This window comes from Lissotriton helveticus, chromosome 2_1 (genome assembly GCF_964261635.1).
Source record: "Lissotriton helveticus chromosome 2_1, aLisHel1.1, whole genome shotgun sequence".
Taxonomy (NCBI): Eukaryota; Metazoa; Chordata; class Amphibia; order Caudata; family Salamandridae; genus Lissotriton; species Lissotriton helveticus.
This window is the reverse complement of record NC_136059.1, coordinates 36,604,331-36,626,019: the sequence shown is the minus strand read 5'-3', so window position 1 is coordinate 36,626,019 and position 21,689 is coordinate 36,604,331. Positions and strand designations below refer to the sequence as shown.

The 21,689-nt window shown below is 53.5% G+C and overlaps 1 protein-coding gene across 1 annotated transcript in view; it reads left to right on the top strand.

Moving 5' to 3' along the window:
- LOC144820048 (long-chain-fatty-acid--CoA ligase ACSBG2-like) overlaps nucleotides 1-21,689 on the top strand; it is a 391,373-nt gene that overhangs the window by 355,159 nt on the left and 14,525 nt on the right. Inside the window, exons 11-12 of the mRNA XM_078677703.1 lie at nucleotides 3,644-3,783; nucleotides 21,084-21,330. Coding sequence (XP_078533829.1) covers nucleotides 3,644-3,783; nucleotides 21,084-21,330 — 387 coding nt within the window. The remainder of the gene's footprint in view (nucleotides 1-3,643; nucleotides 3,784-21,083; nucleotides 21,331-21,689) is intronic.

Here is a 21,689-nt window from a genome sequence, read left to right as displayed (position 1 = left end):
GGTTATTGCCTGAAACTTACAGACACTCCCCCAAACATTCCTCCAAGATCACACACAGTCAAAAGAACATCTCAACCTTCTCCAAAAAGAAGTTCTCTCTCTGTTACAAAAAGGAGCTACAGAACCAGTCCCATTACAATATCAAGGGGCAGGTGTATACTCCCTGTACTTCTTAATTCCCAAAAAAGACTACTCTCTCTGACCTATTCTAGACCTCTGAGACCTCAATCTACACATCCAGTTGGATCACTTTCATATGGTGACACTCCAACAAGTACTCCCGCTCCTTCAGCAAGGCGACTTTCTGTGCACTTTGGATTTAAAGGACGCCTACTTCCACATCAGTTTACACCCCGCTCACCACAGCGGGGCAACATTACCAATTCAAAGTACTCCCATTCTGAGACCCTACTGCTCCCAGTGTTTTCACCAAATACCTGGCAGTAGACGCAGCTCATCTATGAAGACAACACATTCACGTCTTCCCATACTTAGACGACTGGCTCATAAAAGCCAGCTCACAAGAATACTGTCTACAACAGGAACAGTGCAGCTGCTCCATGGTCTTGGACTTACAGTAAATCTGTCCAAATTGCATCTCCAACCTCCAACACGCAAGAGTATTTGGGAGCCACTCTAGATAAACAAAAGGCTGAGGCCTAGCCCAATATGGCCAGAATCCGCAACATTCAAACACTACTTTGCCAGTTCCAACCTCAACACTCCTTGCCAGCTTGAGTGTTCATGAAGTTACTAGGAATGATGGCGTCTTGTATCCTAATAGTCCCCTACGCAAGACTTCAAATGCGTCCCCTTCAGGAAAGCTTAGCATGTCAGTGGAATCAGTCTCACTGTAAGTTATCAGATCTAGTGTTGTTAGACGACCACACATTGCTCTTGGCAGTGGTGGTACCCACAAAACCTTTCCAAAGGGCAACCCTTCATCGACCCGATTCCACATACAGTGCTAACATCAGACACAGCGCTCACTAGTTGGGGAGCTCAGCTCCAAACTCTCACAATTCAGAGCATGTGGAGCCTGCAGCAAAAGCAGCTTAACATAAATCATCAAGAGCTTCTAGCGATATTTCTAGCGCTCAAAACCTTTCAAGTTCACCTGGTAGGCAAAGCTGTCCTGAGAGGCACATGCAAAATGACAGTAATGTATTACTTACAGAAACATGGGGGGACACACTCTCTCCAGCTGTCATAACTAGCCCAGACCATCTGGAATTGGGCCATAAGTCACAAAATTCATCTCCTCGTAGAACACCTTCCAGGAGTAGACAATCAAATCGCTGATCTGCTCAGCAGACAGAGAAAAAAGATCCACAAGTGGGAACTCCACCCTCAGTTCTCCTCCCATTCTTTCAGGTGTGGGGCTTCCCAGACATAGAGCTATTCGCCACACACCAAAACGCAAAATGCCCAAGCTTCACCTCCAGATATCGACACCCATTGTCCAGAGGCAATGCACTATGGATAAACTGGTCAGGGATATTTGCCTACGCTTTTTCACCTCTCCCACTCATTCCACTAGTGGTTTGGAAGCCCAGGCAAGTGTCCCTGACACTAATCCTAGTTGCTCCCACATGGGCCCGTCACCCGTGGTTCACCACCCTGTTGGGAGCTCTCAGTAGTGCCTCACTGAAAACGACATCTTAAACCCAATCTCCTCACGCAGAGCCGTGGAGAGATGAGACCTCCAGATCCCGATCATCTCAACCTTGCGATCTGGCACCTGAGCCGTTGCACAAATGTGAGCTGCAATTTCTCACTTGGAAAGTCTATTTCCTCATAGCTACTACATCACTGAGGAGAATAGGTGGGCTTCAGGCACTAACCATAGAGGAACCATTTTTACAAGTACACCAAAACAAAGTGGTTCTTCGGACTAATCCTAAATTTCTACCCCCCAAGGTGATTTTTGCCTTCCATATCAACCAATCTGTTGAGTTGCCTGTGTTCTTCCCTCAACCAGATTCTGTGGCAGAACGTGCTTTACACAATTTAGGCGTTAAAAGAGCATTACTCTATTACATTGAAATAACAAAACCTTTCCGTAAGACGAAACAACTCTGTGGCTTTTACCCCACCTCATAAAGGCAATCCCATCTCAAAATGAGGTATTGCATGTTGGATAGTCAAATGCATTCAGACATGCTATGCAAAAGCAAAAAGGATTTTAACAATTCCCCCTAGAGCGCACTTCACTCGCAAACTAGGGGCTTCTATGGCTTTCTTAGGAAACATCCCCATAGATGGCATCTGCAAAGCTGCAACATGGTCTACACCTCACACATTCACAAAACACTATTGGGTAGATGTGTTAGCAAGACAGCAAGCTAGTGTGGGCCAGGCAGTTCTACGTACACTCTTTCCAAACTCTGCAACAGCTACAAGTTAGCCAGCGCTTTGGGAGATTACTGCTATATAGTCTATTCAAAGCAAGTGATCTACAGCTCACATGCCTCGAATGGAAAATGCTACTTACCTAATATGCATCTGTTCTTGGCATGTAAGGTTGTAGATTCACATGAGTCCACCCACCTCCTCAGGTACCTATACCTGTTGCAGTGATATCTTACTTAGATCCATACACATTGACATCTCTATTCTTCTACTTTTACTAACTCCATTACCACCCTCTGCGGAAAAAACAATCTAACAATGGAGTTGATGCCCATGTGCACTATCACCGAAAGGAGGAGTCGCCAACCTTGTGACTGGGAAAGACTTCTTCGTAGAAAACCAAAGTGCAAATATCAAGAACCAACACTAGATGGCAGGCTATGCAAAGTATGTGAATCTACAGCTCTACATGCGAAGAACAGATGCATACCGGGTAAGTAGCATTTTCCTTCTTGGGTAAGACTGATTTGCCTCGATGTGCTCCAAACTATCGCAAGTGCAAGGGATCAGTGATTCGTACTGGTAGTAAGTGACGCAAACCTGCACACAACTATGGAACCAGGGACTGATGTTTATCAGACTTGGTCCCAGAGCAAAAGAGAAGTAAGAAAGAGAACAAAGAGGAAGAAAAAAAGAAGAAATTGGAAAAAAAAGAAAAATCTCAGAGAATAGGACATGAACTGTAGATCGGTGCCATGAGGTGGTCTCAAGACTAGACACTCTTGGTATTTGGTTACCCCAGCACTTAGTAGCAGGCTCCTAAGAAAATATGTGGCCCCGCACTTCTTTCTCCTCAAGAATCACTGCCATGTTTGGGCGGTGTTCTCTGGGTGGCATGTGCTACTTGCTGGCAGTGTATCTTTTTCCACCTAAAAGGTGATGCGACCTTAAGGTGTTTAAGCTGGTGTGCAACATTTGCAGTGAACTGTGTGGTGCAGTGGCTGCATGCTCAAGTTTATGCACACTAAGGAGCAACCTGGGTACAACACACTCGAGTAGGCCTAGAGTGCCCTTGTACCCTAAGGAGCAACCTGGGTACAACACACTCGAGTGGGCCTAGAGTGCCCTTGTCTTGAATAAATCCTGTATTGTTAGCTACGCTGATGAGTCGAGGACACAGTTGATTATGCAAAGGCACAACTAAAATGCCCCAAATGGCAACAAATCATACTGAAAACCAAATCCTTGAGTTTTATTGGATTCCCACTTCATGTTATCTGATTGGTTCCAGACCTTATATTCACAGCCGGGGGTGAGAACATTCCTCCAATCCCAATCGAGGACGCAATAAAGGAGGAGCTTCCGATCATAAGCAGCGCAATGCTGATTGGGGACAAGATGAAGTTCCTGTCTATGCTGCTTACGCTGAAGGTAAGTGGAAGTGTTAGCATCCATCTTCTGTTTCTCTTACAGATCATCCAGGCACAGTTCATCGAATGTACGAGTGATATCTTCCAGGAGCACAAGGACTGGGCACAAGCCAAGCCCGCTCTTGGCATTCAAACAATCACATGCATAGTAAAGTCATCACCCTATCTTAGCAGCTGTCCTGATCAGTTGGTATTCATTCTCCGTAGGATCATGATCACGTAACTAGTACTGAAATCTCTACATTTCATGACGTGGCATCTACAGTCATTGCCTTGATCAAATAAATGGTCCCTCTTCAGTTACTTAAATTTTGTAACTTCATTTGGTCATCAACCATATGACAATGCCTCTAGAAAGTGGAATTCATGTCACCTGCCTTTTTTTCAGCTTCTCCTTCTGGTTGAGGCTGTTCTCCAGGTCATCTTATAGATGAGAGTCTATTACTAGTGAGATTGCGTGCTTGGACCGTGAAAAAACAATTTCTGATGTATACTACTAATAGTAGATCGGGAAAATTCTTTCCACAAGCTCCTGCATTCTCGCAGATGTGGCTCCATGGTGACTCTGTCTCACCCCGGAAATCACTGTGCAGAGCTGCATAGAAGTGCCACCCTTTCGCTCAGATGTTCATTCCTTTCTGCGTCCTTCAAAAAAAGTCTGTCAAAGCACAGATTGAGATTGCACTCGGCTTACGGACCCCAGAAAGGCCACTTATCGCTTGATGTCTTCTGATAGGAAAAGTTCAAACCCAATGATAAAATGATGAAGCAGGGCTTATTCGCATCCTGGCTCTCAAAGAGGGTGTCAAGGTAAGTCCCACACATTCACAATCCTTGGAATCTCAGCTGATTCTGCAGCTGGTCCTGCATACCCGCAGGTTCCTGGTCTTCATTGACCCTCGATAGGCCTTCAAAGAAGTAATGTCTCAGATCTTCGGTGCACTTCTGGATCCTTCTGGTGTGCCTTCGTGCCCTAGGGAGCCACAGGGCTGTCTACCACTCGTATGTCTGCTCTAAAGCAGTCTGACCCATATCAGGACCTGAATCAGCCCCGTTGCAGTCTGCACCTAGATCCACGCGCTTTCTTTCCATTCCAACATCAATTAGAAAATCCGGTCCCAGTTCTTTAACCTGAGATAACGTCTGCCTAATCTCAACCGATATCGGTCTAGGATCGCAGTAGCACAACCATTTGTAATACAACCGGACTCATCAGGGTTTCTAGGGAGTATCCATTCCTGTTTGGCTTTGACCCGGTGCAAGAGGTGCCATGGGTTCCACAAAACACTGATGATGGAGCAGGGCATGGGTTCTGAACCACTCACTGCACTGATGAATCAGTATATCTGCACTTAAAATATGCCAGTAGGCTAGATGGATCCCCCACAGCAGGGATAGATTCACCACTTGAACTTTCTATTTAGAAAAGGGCCTTGTTCGCTGTGGTGGTTTGAAAGCAACTGAGGGACTAAAATAAGTTGCCCACCATTAGGACAAAATAAATTTGCAGACTGAAATCCTTCAAACAGAGCCCACTTCATCTGGGCCACTGCTTCTGTTTAACAAAGCCCTTACACATACTCTCACAGCTACATGAGCTAAGCCGTGTTTAATTCTGCAACTCATTCCACCCATGGATGCCTCTGAGCCAGTCTTCCTTACAAAACATCCACAACACCCGAGAGGCAGATCCTCCAAGCCTCAACACATGAGGTCAACCTGAGTTCCTTTCCAGTCAGTGCCCCAGAGAGGGAATCAAAAAGAATTGATGCCTTTTTGAAGAAGCTGTTCTCTTCAGCCAGTTTAGCTCTTCGATCTATTAATGCAGTTTGCTCACTATGTTGGGACAAGTCTTCGTGGGATGTGGCCAGTGATAATTATGCTTGTGGTCCCAGAGCATCTCTAGGCCTTGTTAGACCTACTTATTCATGGCAGCCAGGGTGCTGTGGTTTACATGCTCAGGGCTGGCCTGAACATGACAATGTAGGGACAGGGCTATTCGCACTATCATCGTGTTTAGCCCCTTCACCGCGGGGGTAATTCACCCACGGTGCGGTGGGGGGATGGCGGGGGGGCCGGGGCGTGGCGCCCCGGTGCTCATGACGACCTCAGCTCGTCATGAGTCGCAGTAGAGCTGTGCTCATGACGTCACAACCCCGCTCACTGAATAATTCTCCTGCACAGGCGGGGAATCAATCACGAATGGCCGCGCCGCGGCCGTTACGACGAGCCCAGCTCATCATGAGGACAGCTCCACTGTGACTCATGACGAGCTGGCTCGTCATGAGCATGGAAGGGGTTAAAAGACTGGCCTAGATGTGCTCGCGTGGATTTTTGGGTGACTTGGAGCATTTTCCATGTGCATGCCCTTTGATTCCTCCACGCTATTAGAGAAGGTGGATTCGACCCTGGAATGCTTCAAAGATGGCCACTGTATGATACATTGCCTTATCCATGCCACCGAAACAATTTTCCAACCAATTCAGGAAATTCAGAGGCTAGTCCATGAGCTAGCTTACAAACAAGCCTTTCTCCAACTTTTTAAAGTCTAAGTTTATGGCAATACTCTTTGGTAAATTACCATCAAATGCAGGCCAGCCATGTTGGAAATATCAAGGCCCAAAGTGATGTGGCCTTTGTGGATCGCGAATACAGGATTTTATTCACCTAGTTTGCATCTGCCCGGCGCTACGCGAGGATCGCTGGAATTTGCTAAAGGGACCATTCAATGCAAGGGGCATGTACTCCTGTAGAACTGCAATATTAAAATGTCTCGATCCGGAAGAGCCACTGCTAAACTGCTGTTTGATTACATTTCTAACCAAGTACGAGGATGAAGCGAAACAAGGTTAGTGGCCTTGTAAACCGATCAGTCCTTTAGTCCGCCAAGCTAGGTTTGAGCAAATATAACTAATAATTATTTATAATAGAACGTGCAATCATATACTGTAAAAAGAGCAGCACAATGAAACTTTAGACACTGTTTTAATGAATTAGTTAATTTTTATCAAATGTCTCATTTAATCATAACAGGATGAAGTGCAAACTTTTGTGATAAGAAATTGTGTTATTTTTTTAACAAATCGTAAAAAGTGAAAATATTTTATGGACTTTTAAGGTGTGACGCATCGCGACTCACTGGTACATTGTTATGGTTTTAATTAACTAAACAATAAACGTATTCTGATTCAGATTACAAACGACACCCCTCACAGCCTGTCGTACAGCAGCGGATCCACTCTCTGAAAGAATGTAAGTGTGACACTGGCAGGATCTGTGGTTCTCAGCAGGGAAAGCATTCGTCCAGCTTCGCTCCTGTTGCTGCAGCTCCCAAGCCGCCTCTGTATGACCGCAGTGGCCCATGACAGGCCCATCTCCTCACCGGCTGGAGATTCATCACATCAGATGAATGGGTCTTAAAAATCTTCACAAAAGGCTATGCTGTAGCTTTTACTTTCGCTCTACATAATCTTACCCCACACCAGCGACCCTTGACCCTTAACCCTGTGTTCAAGCAGGTCGCTCCCTCTGCCACCGCGCAGACCCCCTGTGCGCCACTGCTTCTCCTGACCGCCTCACTGCTCCTTGTGTGCCCTTGGTTGTTCACTGTTATTTCGTTTTGTGATCTTTTTTCCCCTTCGTTTTTTCGCTCCTTGTGTGCCCCTGCTGGCCCTTCTCTGCCTGCCTGCACTGTTGTTTCATTTTGTTACTCATTTTTTCCCCCTAGTTTTTCGCTCCTTGTGTGCCCCTGCGTGCCCTTCTCTGCCTGCCAGCACTGTTGTTTCATTTTCTTATTCATTTTTTTTTCTTTCCCCTTCGTTTTTCGCTCCTTGTGTGCCCCTGTGTGCCCCTTCTCGCCTGCCTGCACTGTTGTTTAATTTTGTTATTCATTTTTTTCTTTCCCCTTCGTTTTTCGCTCCTTGTGTACCCCTGTGTGCCCCTTCTCTGCCTGCCTGCACTGCTAGTTCGTTTGTGACTCCGCAGTGACTTCTGCCTTCTCCACTGTGCCCTCTCCCCCCCAGCCCCCTCTCGCCTTCGGTATTGCCTGCTTCCCGCCGCTCGCGCTCCCCCGCCCCCCGCTTCCCATTGGCCGCCCCGCTCCCGCCTCCCAGCTGCTCCTCCCTCCCTCTCTCCCTCTTATGGAGGCCGCGCGGTGGTGAGAGGAGCGACCCTTGACCCTTAACCCTCTGTTCAGGCAGGTCGCTCCCTCTGCCACCGCGCAGACCCCCTGTGCGCCGCTGCTTCTCCTGACTGCCTCGTTGCTTCTTGTGTGCCCTTGGTTGTTCACTGTTATTTCGTTTTGTGATCTTTTTTCCCCTTCGTTTTTTCGCTCCTTGTGTGTCCCTGTGTGCCCTTCTCTGCCTGCCTGCACTGTTCTTTCATTTTGTTACTCATTTTTCCCCCTCGTTTTTCGCTCCTTGTGTGCCCCTGCGTGCCCTTCTCTGCCTGCCTGCACTGTTGTTTCATTTTGTTATTCATTTTTTTTTCTTTCCCCTTCGTTTTTCGCTCCTTGTGTGCCCCTGTGTGCCCCTTCTCTGCCTGCCTGCACTGTTGTTTCTCTTTGTTATTCATTTTTTTTCTTCCCCCTTCGTTTTACGCTCCTTGTGTGCCCCTTCTCTGCCTGCCTGCACTGCTAGCTTGTTTGTGACTCCGCAGTGTGTATTCTGCCTTCTCCACTGTGCCCTCTCCCCCCCAGCCCCCTCTCGCCTTCGGTATCGCCTGCTTCCCGCCGCTCGCGCTCCCCGCGGCCTCGCCCCCCGCTTCCCATTGGCCGCCCGGCTCCCGCCTCCCAGCTGCTCCTCCCTCCCTCTCTCCCTCTTATGGAGGCCGCGCAGCGGCCGCGTGCAGCGGGCGCGCCAAAGGCAAGCCCGTCTGCGCCCGTCCGCGCCTGGACCGCGCCCAGCGCCAGGACCCCTGGCCCCCGACGATGCCAGCCCACACGATGAGCTTACGAGGCTACCACCCTCAACGCACTCAACGCCGGCCGGAACCCCGCCCGCTACCGTGCCAACCCGAAACGCACCCACGGACCTTTCACCTGCCAAACCTGCAAATTCACCTGCCTCCGAACCTGCACCGCACCCGCAGGGCCAAGCACCAGCAACAATCACCTCAAGTGCATCCTGCTCAACACCCGCTCCGTCCACAGACACACCGTCGAACTCTGGAACCTCCTCGACACAACATCACCAGACGTCGCCTTCCTCACAGAAACCTGGATGAACGCCTCCTTAGCCCCCGACATCGCCATAGCCATCCCGGAGGGCTACAAGATCACCCGGAGGGACCGCGTCAACCAAACCGGAGGAGGCATCGCCATTGTCCACAAAAACACCATCTGAATCACGACCAACTCCGACGACACCCTCACCGCCGCCGAGCACCTCCACTTTCAGGTACACACCGACCCCAAGACCACCCTCAGAGGCACTCTCGTCTACAGACCCCCGGGACCACCCACACAATACAGCAAAGCCATCGTAGACTTCATCAGCCCGCACGCCCTCACCTCCTCAGACTACATACTCCTAGGAGACCTCAACTTCCACCTGGAGAACAACAATGACAGCAACACCGTCGCCCTCCTGGACAACCTCGCCAACCTCGGACTCAAGCAACTGGTGAACACCCTCACCCACTACGCCGGTCACACGCTTGACCCCATCTTCTCCTCCAGCAAGCACATCTCCTTCAGCCACTCCACCGGACTACACTGGACAGATCACAGCTGTGTACACTTCAACTTCAGGAGAACCACGACCCACCACCACCACCCGCAACAGGCTCCCCGCAGAAGCTGGAGCAAGATCTTCGCCGACCAACTCACCACCTCCCTCAGCCAGAACCCTCCCACCAACACGAGGGACCCCAACGAAGCAGCCAGCAACCTCACACAGTGGCTCACCAACTGCGCCGATGACCTGGCGCCCCTGAAGAACCCCCCCCCCCCAGCAGACCCGGCAGCAAGAAAACCTCATGGTTCACCAACGACCTCAAAAATTCCAAGAAAACCTACCGCACCCTCGAGAAAGCCTGGCGCCACGACCAGACAACAGAGAACATGACAGCCCTCAAGAACGCCACCCGCATACACCACCAGCTGATCCGCACCACCAAAAGGACAACATTCAAAGAACGTCTGGACAACAACACCCACAACAGCAAGGAACTTTTCAACATCGTCAAAGAGCTCTCCAACCCCAGTGCCTGCAACAACGACATCACACCCTCGCAAGACCTCTGCGACTCACTTGCCTCGTTCTTTCACCGCAAGATCGCCGACATACACAACAGCTTCGGCGCACAGCCCACGCACCCAACCACCGAACCAGCGCCCCCCACCCCCACCCTCTGCAACTGGACCCCGGTCAGCAGCGAAGACACCAAGCGCACGATGAACACCATACACTCCGGCTCCCCCACCGACCCCTGTCCACACCACATCTTCAACAAAGCCGACTCCATCATCGCACCCCAAATCCGGGACATCATTAACAGCTCCTTCGCATCCGCCACCTTCCCGGAGAGCTGGAAACACGCCAAGCTCAGCGCCCTCTTGAAGAAACCCACCGCGGACCCCACGGACCTCAAGAACTTCCGCCCCATCTCACTTCTCCCTTTTCCTGCCAAAGTCATCGAGAAGACCGTCAACAAACAACTCTCCGCCTTCCTCGAGACAAACGGATCCCTCGACCCCTCGCAGTCCAGTTTCCGAGCAAACCACAGCACCGAGACCGCCCTCATCGCAGCTACTGACGACATCAGGTCCCTGCTCGACAACGGGGAAACAGCGGCACTCATCCTCCTGGACCTCTCAGCAGCCTTCGACACGGTTTGTCACCGCACCCTGATACAATGCCTCAGCAACACCGGAATCCAAGGAACGTCCTTGGAGTGGATCATCTCGTTCCTCGCCGGAAGAACCCAGAGAGTCCGCCTCCCCCCGTTCCGCTCCGCGGCCACCGAAGTCATCTGCGGCGTTCCACAAGGATCCTCGCTCAGCCCCACCCTCTTCAACGTCTACATGTGCCCCCTCGCAGCCATCGCACGCCAACACAACCTAAAAATCATCTCCTACGCTGATGACACCCAGCTGATCCTCTCCCTCACCAACGACCCCACCACCGCCAGAGCCAGCCTCCAGAAAGGAATGAAAGACGTCGCAGAATGGATGAAGCTCAGCCGTCTGAAACTGAACTCAAACAAAATGAAAGTCCTTATCCTGGGACCTTCTCCCTCTGCCTGGGATGACTCCTGGTGGCCCCCTGCCCTGGGCACCACCCCCAAGCCAACGGACTATGCTCGCAACCTGGGCTTCATCCTGGACTCCTCCCTCACGATGTCGAAGCAAGTCAACGCCGTCTCGTCGTCCTGCTTTAACACCCTGCGCATGCTCCGAAAGATCTTCCGGTGGATCCCCACCGAAACCAGGATGTTGGACAGGCCACATGAAGGGCTCGCTCCCTCCCCGCAGGACAGGGCCCGGGCCACCGTCAGCACCATTGCCCGGCCCAGCCGCCATCTTGGACACGGCACCACGCGGCCGTGCGGCCTCAGCCCGACCCCAACCCTGGGCCTGGCCAGGCCCCGACATCCCGGCACCACCCTCCACCCAGGAGGTGAACGGCCCACTTGGCAGGTCAATGGGAGTACGAAGTGTCGATGGCTCTCCCCCGCCAGGTGCCGAGCACCCCCAGCCTCCTCGGGCGCTGGCTCCACCCCCCTGCTGGGTGTCTGGACTCCCTCATCCCCGACCTCCCGCCCTCCAAGAGCGAGGGTCCGGACATCAAAGGGCGCCAGACCTATAACTGAGGCAGCCCCAGGACAGGAAGGCAGTTGTATCCTGGAGTCGAGAGACACCGCGACGAACTCATCCTTGACGGACTGTTGGCGCTGCCACAGCCCTGCCTTGTGACTATTGTCCTGCCTGCTGGCGCTGCCGCGGCCCTCTGCAACCTTCATCCTCGTGGGACCTGCTGGCGCTGCCGCGGCCCTCTGCAACCTTCATCCTCGTGGGACCTGCTGGCGCTGCCGCGGCCCTCTGCAACCTGCATTCTCGTGGGACCTGCTGGCGCTGCCGCGGCCCGTTGTAACCTTCATCCTCGTGGGACCTGCTGGCGCTGCCGCGGCCCGTTGCAACCTGCATTCTCGTGGGACCTGCTGGCGCTGCCGCGGCCCGTTGCAACCTGCATTCTCGTGGGACCTGCTGGCGCTGCCGCGGCCCGTTGTAACCTTCATCCTCGTTGGGACCTGCTGGCGCTGCCGCGGCCCGTGCCACCTACGACCTCTTCGGGACCTGCCGGCGCTGCCGCGGTCTGACCCATCCGAACACCGAGCTCGAGGATTGTGAGCTATCACCGTTACACACCCGTACCCGTGGGTACCAAGACTGTCCCGCTACCCCCTTCCCTTACTAGAGACTAGAATTGAGAGGATCATCGTGTCCTGATCGCCCTGTATCGTACCACTCTACTACCCGAAGTACCTATAAAAGGTGTTACCATAAGCTTTGTGTGGTGTCCATCTGTGGGAGGGAAGTTACCTGTCTGTGCGATCACTGTGCTCGGCCGACCCTCCAGGTCCCCGTCTAACATTGGTGGCTAGCGGCGCGATCCGAACCAACGCGTACCGTACAGACAGTAACTCACCCTACGACTAAAACCACAATGACGACCAAAGAGAGCGGATCGGCGGAGAAGTTCCAGATGGAAAAGCTGGAAGAATACAACCACCGAGAGCTCAAACAATTTTGCATGGACTTAGGCATTGCTACCACCGGGCTAAGCACAAAAGAAGACTTCAAAAACGCCCTAGAGGCCTGGACAGAGACAAATACCGCAACCCCCCGGGACCCCGCAGCCCCGGAAGTCAACACCACCCGGACGGAGGAACGGAGAACAGGCCCCTCCCATGAAGAGATCCAAGAGCGGGAAAAAAATAGATTACACGAGTTAGACTTGGCACGACTCAGATTAGACGGAGAATTGAAACTGGCGGAACAAAAAATAAACTTAGAACACTTACGGCTCAGAGAAGAGCGAGAGGAAAAACAGAGACAGAGAGACCTCGAAGAAAAAAGACTGGCATACGAGCACGAGTGCAAACTAGCGGAGATAGAAATGCGCAAACTGAACAAAAACCTAGGGGTGCCCGAGCAACCGCACTCCCCGGGTCCTACCGAGCAGAAGGTCCACATCCCCAAGGATGTGGTCCGAGAATATCACCGGAACGACGACATACAGCAGTGGTTCAAGGCCTATGAGATTGCCATGACCGCCCACCGGGTCGCTCGAAGTGACTGGGGAGCCGGTCTATGGGGGAGATTCGTCAACGAGGGTCGTGATGCCCTGCTGCAGCTTCCGGACCATCAAATGACGTCCTATGACCACATGAAGGCCGCCCTCCTCAGTCGATATGGACTTACACCCGAAATGTACCGCCAGAGGTTCCGCAACTGCACCAGGATCCCAGGTACGACGTGGTTGGAATACGTGAACTATTTCAGCCGAGCCTTCGAGGGGTGGATCAAGGGTAACAACGTAACCACTTACGAACAGCTCTTCAATCTCATTGTGTGGGAGCACCTCTCCAACAACTGCTTTGTCGAGCTCAGGCAGCACCTCCTCGACAGTAAATTGACTGAACCCCGGCAGCTCGCCACCGAGGCTGACCGGTGGGAGAGCACCCGAGTGGCCCGGAGTGGGCCGAACGAGCAGAACAGAACCAACCAAGGTCACCATCGTCCCCGAGGAGGAGGAGGAGGCCCGGGCCGGGGCAGGGACGCCGCCCCGGCCGCACCCACTAACGCCACCCCGGCCCCAGCAGGCCGGGGAAACCCCCCAATGCGCCCGGGGTTCCGAGCTAACGTGACGTGTCATCGATGCCAGCGAGTCGGCCACTATGCCAGTGACCCGACCTGCCCGAAGAACCAGGCCCCCGGGCCCCGCCAGATGGCGGCCGCCGCCCTGGGAGAAGAACAAGTCTCCGAAGACCCGGAGACCTATGAGTCGGAGCAGTTCGAGTGGGAACCCGCCGCCATGACCCTGGCATGCCTAGGAGGAAGAGACATGGTCCCGCGGACTCCCCTGCCCGCCAACACCCGGAAGTACAGCCAATGGGTGAGCATCAATGGGCGCAAGGCCGAGGCCCTGCGTGACACCGGGGCCAGTGTGACGGCCGTCCGCTGTCACCTGGTGACCCCAGAACAAATCCTACCAAACGTACTTTGCCCCGTCCGATCGGCAGATAACTCGGAGAGCCTGTGTCGGATGGCCTGCGTCCCCTTCGAATGGGGAGGAGTGTCCGGCATGCTGAAAGTAACTGTCCGTGACGATGCCCCCGTAGACTGCCTCCTGGGGAACGATCTCGAGAGCTCCCCGTGGGCCGCTGTGGAAAGAAGAGAGCATCTGGGGATGTTGGGTCTCCCGGACTGGGCGTGCGTAACCACCCGGTCCATGGCCACCCGCACCATCCCTAGACCAGAAGAACCAGAATGGGCAGCACCTCCGCCCTCGATCACTCCAGAAGAAGACTTCCTCCAGACCAACCACCCGGACCCCACCCCAGAGGGGTCCACACAGCCCCCCGAGCTTCCTGACCTGGCTCAGTGGCGTCAAGAAGAGGGGCCCACCCAGGAACAATTCCGGCAGGAGCAAAAGACCTGCCCCTCCCTCGAGGGATTGCGACAGCAAGCGCTCGCCCAGAGCCAAGGAGACACCACCGGGGCCCACTGGGTTTATTGGGACAATGATCTCTTGTACAGCGAACAGAAAATCGCAGAACTGGGGGCCGGGCGAGTGCTGGTGGTGCCCCTCCACTTCAGAGACTTCCTGTTGAACCTAGCCCATGATGTCCCCCTGGCCGGGCACCTGGGCCAAGACAAGACCTACCACCGCCTGGTGACTGACTTTTTTTGGCCCAAAATGAGAAATGACGTATCCAACCATTGCCGGTCCTGCCCGACCTGCCAGGCCAGTGGGAAGAGCGGCCGCAAACTCAAGGCACCCCTACAACCATTCCCCGTGGTGACCACCCCGTTCGAAAGGGTGGGAATAGACATTGTGGGGCCCCTGGACCCCCGAACAGCACAGGGACATCGCTTCATCCTGGTCCTGGTGGATCACGCTACCCGCTATCCTGAGGCGGTCCCCCTTCGTACGATAACAGCCCCAGTAGTGGGTCGAGCCTTGATGGGGATCTTCTCTCGAGTGGGCTTCCCCCGGGAAGTCGTCAGCGACAGGGGTACGAACTTTATCTCAAAATACATGAAGTCCCTCTGGCAACAGTGTGGGGTCACCTACCGATTCACGACCCCCTATCACCCTCAAGGGAACGGACTGGTTGAGCGGTTCAACCGCACGCTCAAAGGGATGATTGGGGGGTTGGAAGAGCCCCTCCGTCGCCAGTGGGATGTGCTACTACCGTGCCTTCTCTTTGCCTACCGAGAAGTCCCCCAGAAGTCCCTCGGCTTCAGCCCTTTCGAACTCTTGTATGGACACCCGGTGCGAGGCCCGCTCAGCCTAGTCAAAGAAGGCTGGGAAATGCCCCCTCTAAAGGACACTCCAGATGTTTTCAAGTACCTCCTAACCCTCCGCAACCAGACCAGAAGGTTCAGAGAGATGGCAAAAGCAAACCTGGAGGCCAGTCAGGAGGACATGAAAAGGTGGTACGATCAAAATGCATCCTCCATCGAATTTGAACCCGGCCAACAAGTGTGGGTAATGTCTCCCACCGAACCATGCGCCCTGCAAGACAAATGGACGGGGCCCTTCAAAGTAATCGAGCGCAAGAGCCCTGTCACCTATCTCATCGATATGGAATCTTCCCGAAACCCTCTCCGGGTCCTCCACGCTAATAGACTGAAACCCCACTTTGTACGCTCCAAACTCAGTCTCCTGATGGCAACCGACAATGGAACCGAGGAGGACTCCGAACCCCTTCCTGACCTCCTACGGTCACGGGGGAAGGACGGCTCCGTGGACGGGGTCCGACTCTCGGAGGCCCTCACCCTGGAACAGCGCCAAGACTGCCGAGTCCTCCTGCTCCAGTTCTCCACCCTGTTCTCCCTCACCCCAGGGGTCACCCCCTGGTGCTTACACGACGTGGACACTGGAGACAGTCCCCCTATCCGCCATCGGGCCTACCGCGTACCAGATCGGGTACGGGCCTGCATCCAAGAGGAGGTGGCCAAGATGCTCACACTCGGGATCATCGAGCCCTCAGACAGCCCCTGGGCCAGCCCAGTGGTACTGGTCCCCAAAGCGGCCGCCCCCGGCGCCACGCCGGAGCTCCGGTTCTGCGTCGACTACCGGGGCTTGAATGCGGTCACCAGAACAGACGCACACCCCATCCCCCGAGCAGATGAACTAATCGACCGCATGGGAGCTGCCCGCTACCTCAGCATCTTCGACCTGACAGCGGGCTACTGGCAGATCGGTCTCACACCCCGGGCCCAAGAACGATCGGCATTCTCTACCCCTGATGGCCACTATCACTTCAAGGTCATGCCATTCGGCATGAGGAATGCGCCAGCAACATTTCAGCGGCTAGTAAACCAGGTCCTGGCAGGACTCGAAGGATTCAGCGCCGCCTACCTGGACGATATCGCTGTGTACAGCCACCACTGGTCCGACCACCTCCACCACCTCCGAGAGGTGCTACAGGCCCTCCAACGAGCTGGCCTCACGATCAAGGCCAGCAAATGCCAAATTGGCCAGGGGTCCGTGACCTATCTCGGGCACCAGGTGGGAAGTGGTCTGGTGGCCCCTCTGCAACTCAAGATCGCTGCCATCCAGTCGTGGCAGTCCCCCATCACCCAGACCGAGGTCCGCGCCTTCTTGGGACTCACAGGCTACTACCGACGGTTCGTGAGGGACTATGGCAGCATCGTAGGGCCCCTCACGGAACTCACCTCCAAAAACCAACCAAAGAAGGTCAACTGGACCCCAGACTGTCAAGCGGCCTTCGAGAAGCTGAAGGCCGCCATGTGCTCCGCCCCGGTGCTCCAGGCCCCCGACTACAGCCGGGAATTTATCGTCCAAACAGATGCCTCCGACCATGGCGTTGGGGCAGTCCTTTCCCAGCTGAACACCGAAGGACTTGACCAGCCAGTGGCTTTCATCAGCAGACGGCTCCTGGCCCGAGAACGACGCTGGAGCACCATCGAGAGGGAGGCCTTCGCCGTGGTGTGGGCCCTCAAAAAGCTCCGGCCTTATCTCTTCGGCACCCACTTCCGGGTCCAGACCGATCATCGACCCCTGCAATGGCTCATGCAGATGCGGGGGGAAAACCCGAAACTACTACGTTGGTCCATCTCCCTGCAGGGGATGGACTTCACTGTGGAACATCGACCCGGCCAAGACCACGCCAACGCGGATGGCCTGTCCCGCTTTTTCCGCCTCGACGAGGAAAGTCCCCAAGAAGATGGGTGACTCTCCCCGCCTTCAGCTGGGGGGGACGCATGTTGGACAGGCCACATGAAGGGCTCGCTCCCTCCCCGCAGGACAGGGCCCGGGCCACCGTCAGCACCATTGCCCGGCCCAGCCGCCATCTTGGACACGGCACCACGCGGCCGTGCGGCCTCAGCCCGACCCCAACCCTGGGCCTGGCCAGGCCCCGACATCCCGGCACCACCCTCCACCCAGGAGGTGAACGGCCCACTTGGCAGGTCAATGGGAGTACGAAGTGTCGATGGCTCTCCCCCGCCAGGTGCCGAGCACCCCCAGCCTCCTCGGGCGCTGGCTCCACCCCCCTGCTGGGTGTCTGGACTCCCTCATCCCCGACCTCCCGCCCTCCAAGAGCGAGGGTCCGGACATCAAAGGGCGCCAGACCTATAACTGAGGCAGCCCCAGGACAGGAAGGCAGTTGTATCCTGGAGTCGAGAGACACCGCGACGAACTCATCCTTGACGGACTGTTGGCGCTGCCACAGCCCTGCCTTGTGACTATTGTCCTGCCTGCTGGCGCTGCCGCGGCCCTCTGCAACCTTCATCCTCGTGGGACCTGCTGGCGCTGCCGCGGCCCTCTGCAACCTTCATCCTCGTGGGACCTGCTGGCGCTGCCGCGGCCCTCTGCAACCTGCATTCTCGTGGGTCCTGCTGGCGCTGCCGCGGCCCGTTGTAACCTTCATCCTCGTGGGACCTGCTGGCGCTGCCGCGGCCCGTTGCAACCTGCATTCTCGTGGGACCTGCTGGCGCTGCCGCGGCCCGTTGCACCCTGCATTCTCGTGGGACCTGCTGGCGCTGCCGCGGCCCGTTGTAACCTTCATCCTCGTTGGGACCTGCTGGCGCTGCCGCGGCCCGTGCCACCTACGACCTCTTCGGGACCTGCCGGCGCTGCCGCGGTCTGACCCATCCGAACACCGAGCTCGAGGATTGTGAGCTATCACCGTTACACACCCGTACCCGTGGGTACCAAGACTGTCCCGCTACCCCCTTCCCTTACTAGAGACTAGAATTGAGAGGATCATCGTGTCCTGATCGCCCTGTATCGTACCACTCTACTACCCGAAGTACCTATAAAAGGTGTTACCATAAGCTTTGTGTGGTGTCCATCTGTGGGGGGGAAGTTACCTGTCTGTGCGATCACTGTGCTCGGCCGACCCTCCAGGTCCCCGTCTAACACAGGAAGACGGTCACCCAGGCCCTCATCACCAGCCGACTGGACTACGGGAACACCCTCTACGCCGGTACCACAGCCATACTCCAGAAAAGACTCCAGCGCATACAGAACGCCTCTGCACGACTCATCCTGGACATCCCCCGTCACAGCCACATCTCTGCCCATCTGAAAGACCTGCACTGGCTCCCCGTCAACAAGAGGATCACGTTCAGACTCCTCACCCACGCACACAAGGCTCTCCACGACATGGGCCCCAAGTACCTCAACAGCCGCCTCGCATTCTACACACCCACTCGCCAGCTCCGATCCGCCAGCCTCGCCCTTGCCACTGTCCCACGTATTCGCAGATCCACCGCCGGAGGAAGATCCTTCTCCTACCTGGCGGCCAAGACATGGAACTCCCTCCCCATCCACCTACGGCTGACCCAGGATCATCTCTCCTTCAGGAAACAACTCAAGACCAGGCTGTTTGAGCAGTAGCGACTCCCCCTCCCCCCAGCGCCTTGAGACCCTAGCAGGTGAGTAGCACGCTCTACAAATTTCATGATTGATTGATTGAAAACACGTTTGGGGAGAACAGTTGCACATCCTGATGCAGGAGGCTAATATTTTACTCTCCAGGGGTGCCTTCAAGTTGGTACTGGATTTGGAGAGAGGGTTGGGCTGTTACTCCCACTGCTTCCTCATCCTGAAGAGGGATGGAGGTCTCCAGTTTGAAATTCAGCACACAGTCTCAGACAACTTGAATTGAGGGCGCAGAAGGAGAAAGTTACTAGAAACTGTCAGCCTGCAGGCATGGCACTTATATGCTCCATCACTTCAGGGCAGTACTGTCAGGGGTGAGCCACACGGCACCACCTACTGGCGTGCAGGAGCATTGCTTGCTGATGCCCTGGGACACTCTAACGGTGAGGAATAAGCAGTTCGATGGAATATCCTCTAGAAAGACCTTCACCAGCTGGGCTAATCCCGGATTCATAGTAAATGCATGGAACTATCTCTGGAGTGGTTCTTTGTTTTTTTTATTGTGAAGCTCTGGAGCGTCACTTCTGTGTTAACTTTCTTAGTCCTCCCTTTGGAGACCTTGTCTGGTCTTAGCCTCTCATACGTTAATCCATTAAGGCTGTAGCTTTGCGTCACATAGACTTTGTGTCCTGAAAGACTGAATCTCTCACTTAAAGAGCTTTGTGGTTTTCCATAACAACATAGTTCTTGGGGAGATGTGGTTTGAAAGTCAATTATACCATTACTTTTTTATACTAACTTTCTCAGTTTGAAGTATTAGCCTGTTCTGTGGCCTGTTCTTGACGTATTAAGAACTGTGGGCCAGATGTAGGAGCCTAAATACCGGTCGGTAACGGCCGATTTCGGCCGTTACCGACCGGTATTTAAGAATTAGCATGTAGGGGCAGAATTTTACAGAATCGGTCAATTTACCGATTCGGTAAATTTACCGATTCTGTAAAATACCGAATCTGTAATTTTACCGATTCGGTAAATCCCAAATGTAGGTGGGACTCTTCTGAGTCCCAAAGGCCCTACAAATTCGGTATTTTACCACCCAATCCAATTGGGTGGTAAAATACCGATTCCTGGTATGCATGCACATGTGTGCATGCACACCTAGCCATGTGACAGACAGACATGCCCTTAGGGCATGTCTGTGTGCCACATGGCACACATGCCCGTCTTTGGGGTGCTAGAGGGTGTCAAAGTGACACCCCCTGCACCCTTGCTAAAATCGGTATTTACCGATTCTGTACAGAATCGGTATTGCCCATTGATTCCTATGGGCTTCAAGGCCCATAGGAATCAATGGGCAATACCGATTCGGTATTTACAGATTCGGTAAATACCGAATCTTAACGATTCGGTATTTACAGAATCTGTAATACCTACATCTCCCCCTTCATATTTACCGACTCTTAAATACCGAATCGGTAAAATTCGGTATTTAAGAGTCGGTAAATATGAATTACCTACATCTAGCCCTGTTTCTTTACATAGTAGTACATATTGAACATATGCTGTGTCTAAAATCTAGATGTGAGATCTCATTCTAGAAATGCAATCCTTGGGGTACTGAACATACTGCAGTAATTGTCCGGGTAATCGGATTGCTGGATCTTCATATTGAATAAATGTCATATGTTGATATTGTGCCTTATAGCTCATTTGTAATCATAATTAAAGTTGGTATTACCTCATTAATTCACTGACCTTGAAAAGATGAAAGGGTGAATTTGCTTTGCTATTTTACAAATTGTTGAATTTCAGATTGTTGTATTTTTGAGTGGCTATCGGTTAACTCCTTGAGCTATCTTGATAGACACAGGCAAGTAGGCAGGTGCTTTCAAGAGGCAGCCCATGAACAGCACTACGTTTGCGTGTCTTTCTGTGCAAACACTGGGCTGTGATTAGAGACTAGAGTAATATAGGGCTTGATTTAGATCTTGGCGGACTGGTTACTCTGTCACAAAGATGACGTATATCCCGTCTGCCGAAATAGAATTCCCATTATATCCTACGGGATTTATATTTCGGACAACGGGATATCTGTCACCGTTGTGATGGAGTAACCTGTCCGTCAAGATCAAATTCAGGCCCTTAGTGTCTGTTGTTGCGGTATAGAATAAACCAGGCTAGCATCTTATCTGTCCTTAATGTTGTTCGTCTCTGCCAGTGTAAGGTGGATGCTGACACAGGAGAGCCCAAGGACGAGCTGACCTCCGAGGCTGTCGTGTTCTGCCAGCAGCTAGGAAGCAGTGCTACCCGGGTGTCAGAGGTGGTGAGCTCCAGGGACCCCGCCATCTATACAGCCATACAGGAAGGTGTCGATCGGGTGAACCGGCGGGCGACTTCCAACGCACAGAGGGTGCAGAAATGGAGCATCCTTGGCAAGGACTTCTCATTGTTCGGAGGGGAGTTAGGTGAGTGCCCGGGACTGAATGTGGTGGGAAGGGTGATAGATTCACACTTGTTCCTACAGGCCTGTGGCCTCTCCTGGAAGACTGATATGTTAAAGGTCAGAATGCATAGGATGCCGCCATGGCTACGGTGTGACCTTCAGGTGGCATAAGATGCCGCAGAGGCATCAGGCCCGTAGCCAAAAGTATATTTTTATGGGGGGCATGGCCCTCACCTATGATCATACATTAAAGCAGTGTTCTATAGGTGCATTATTTCACAAATACTGGTTGTCCTACTAAATATAGACCACCACGATCTTACGGTACAAGAATTTCAAGGAAAGAATATTGCAAGGTAAGCGCATATATAGGAAGCATAG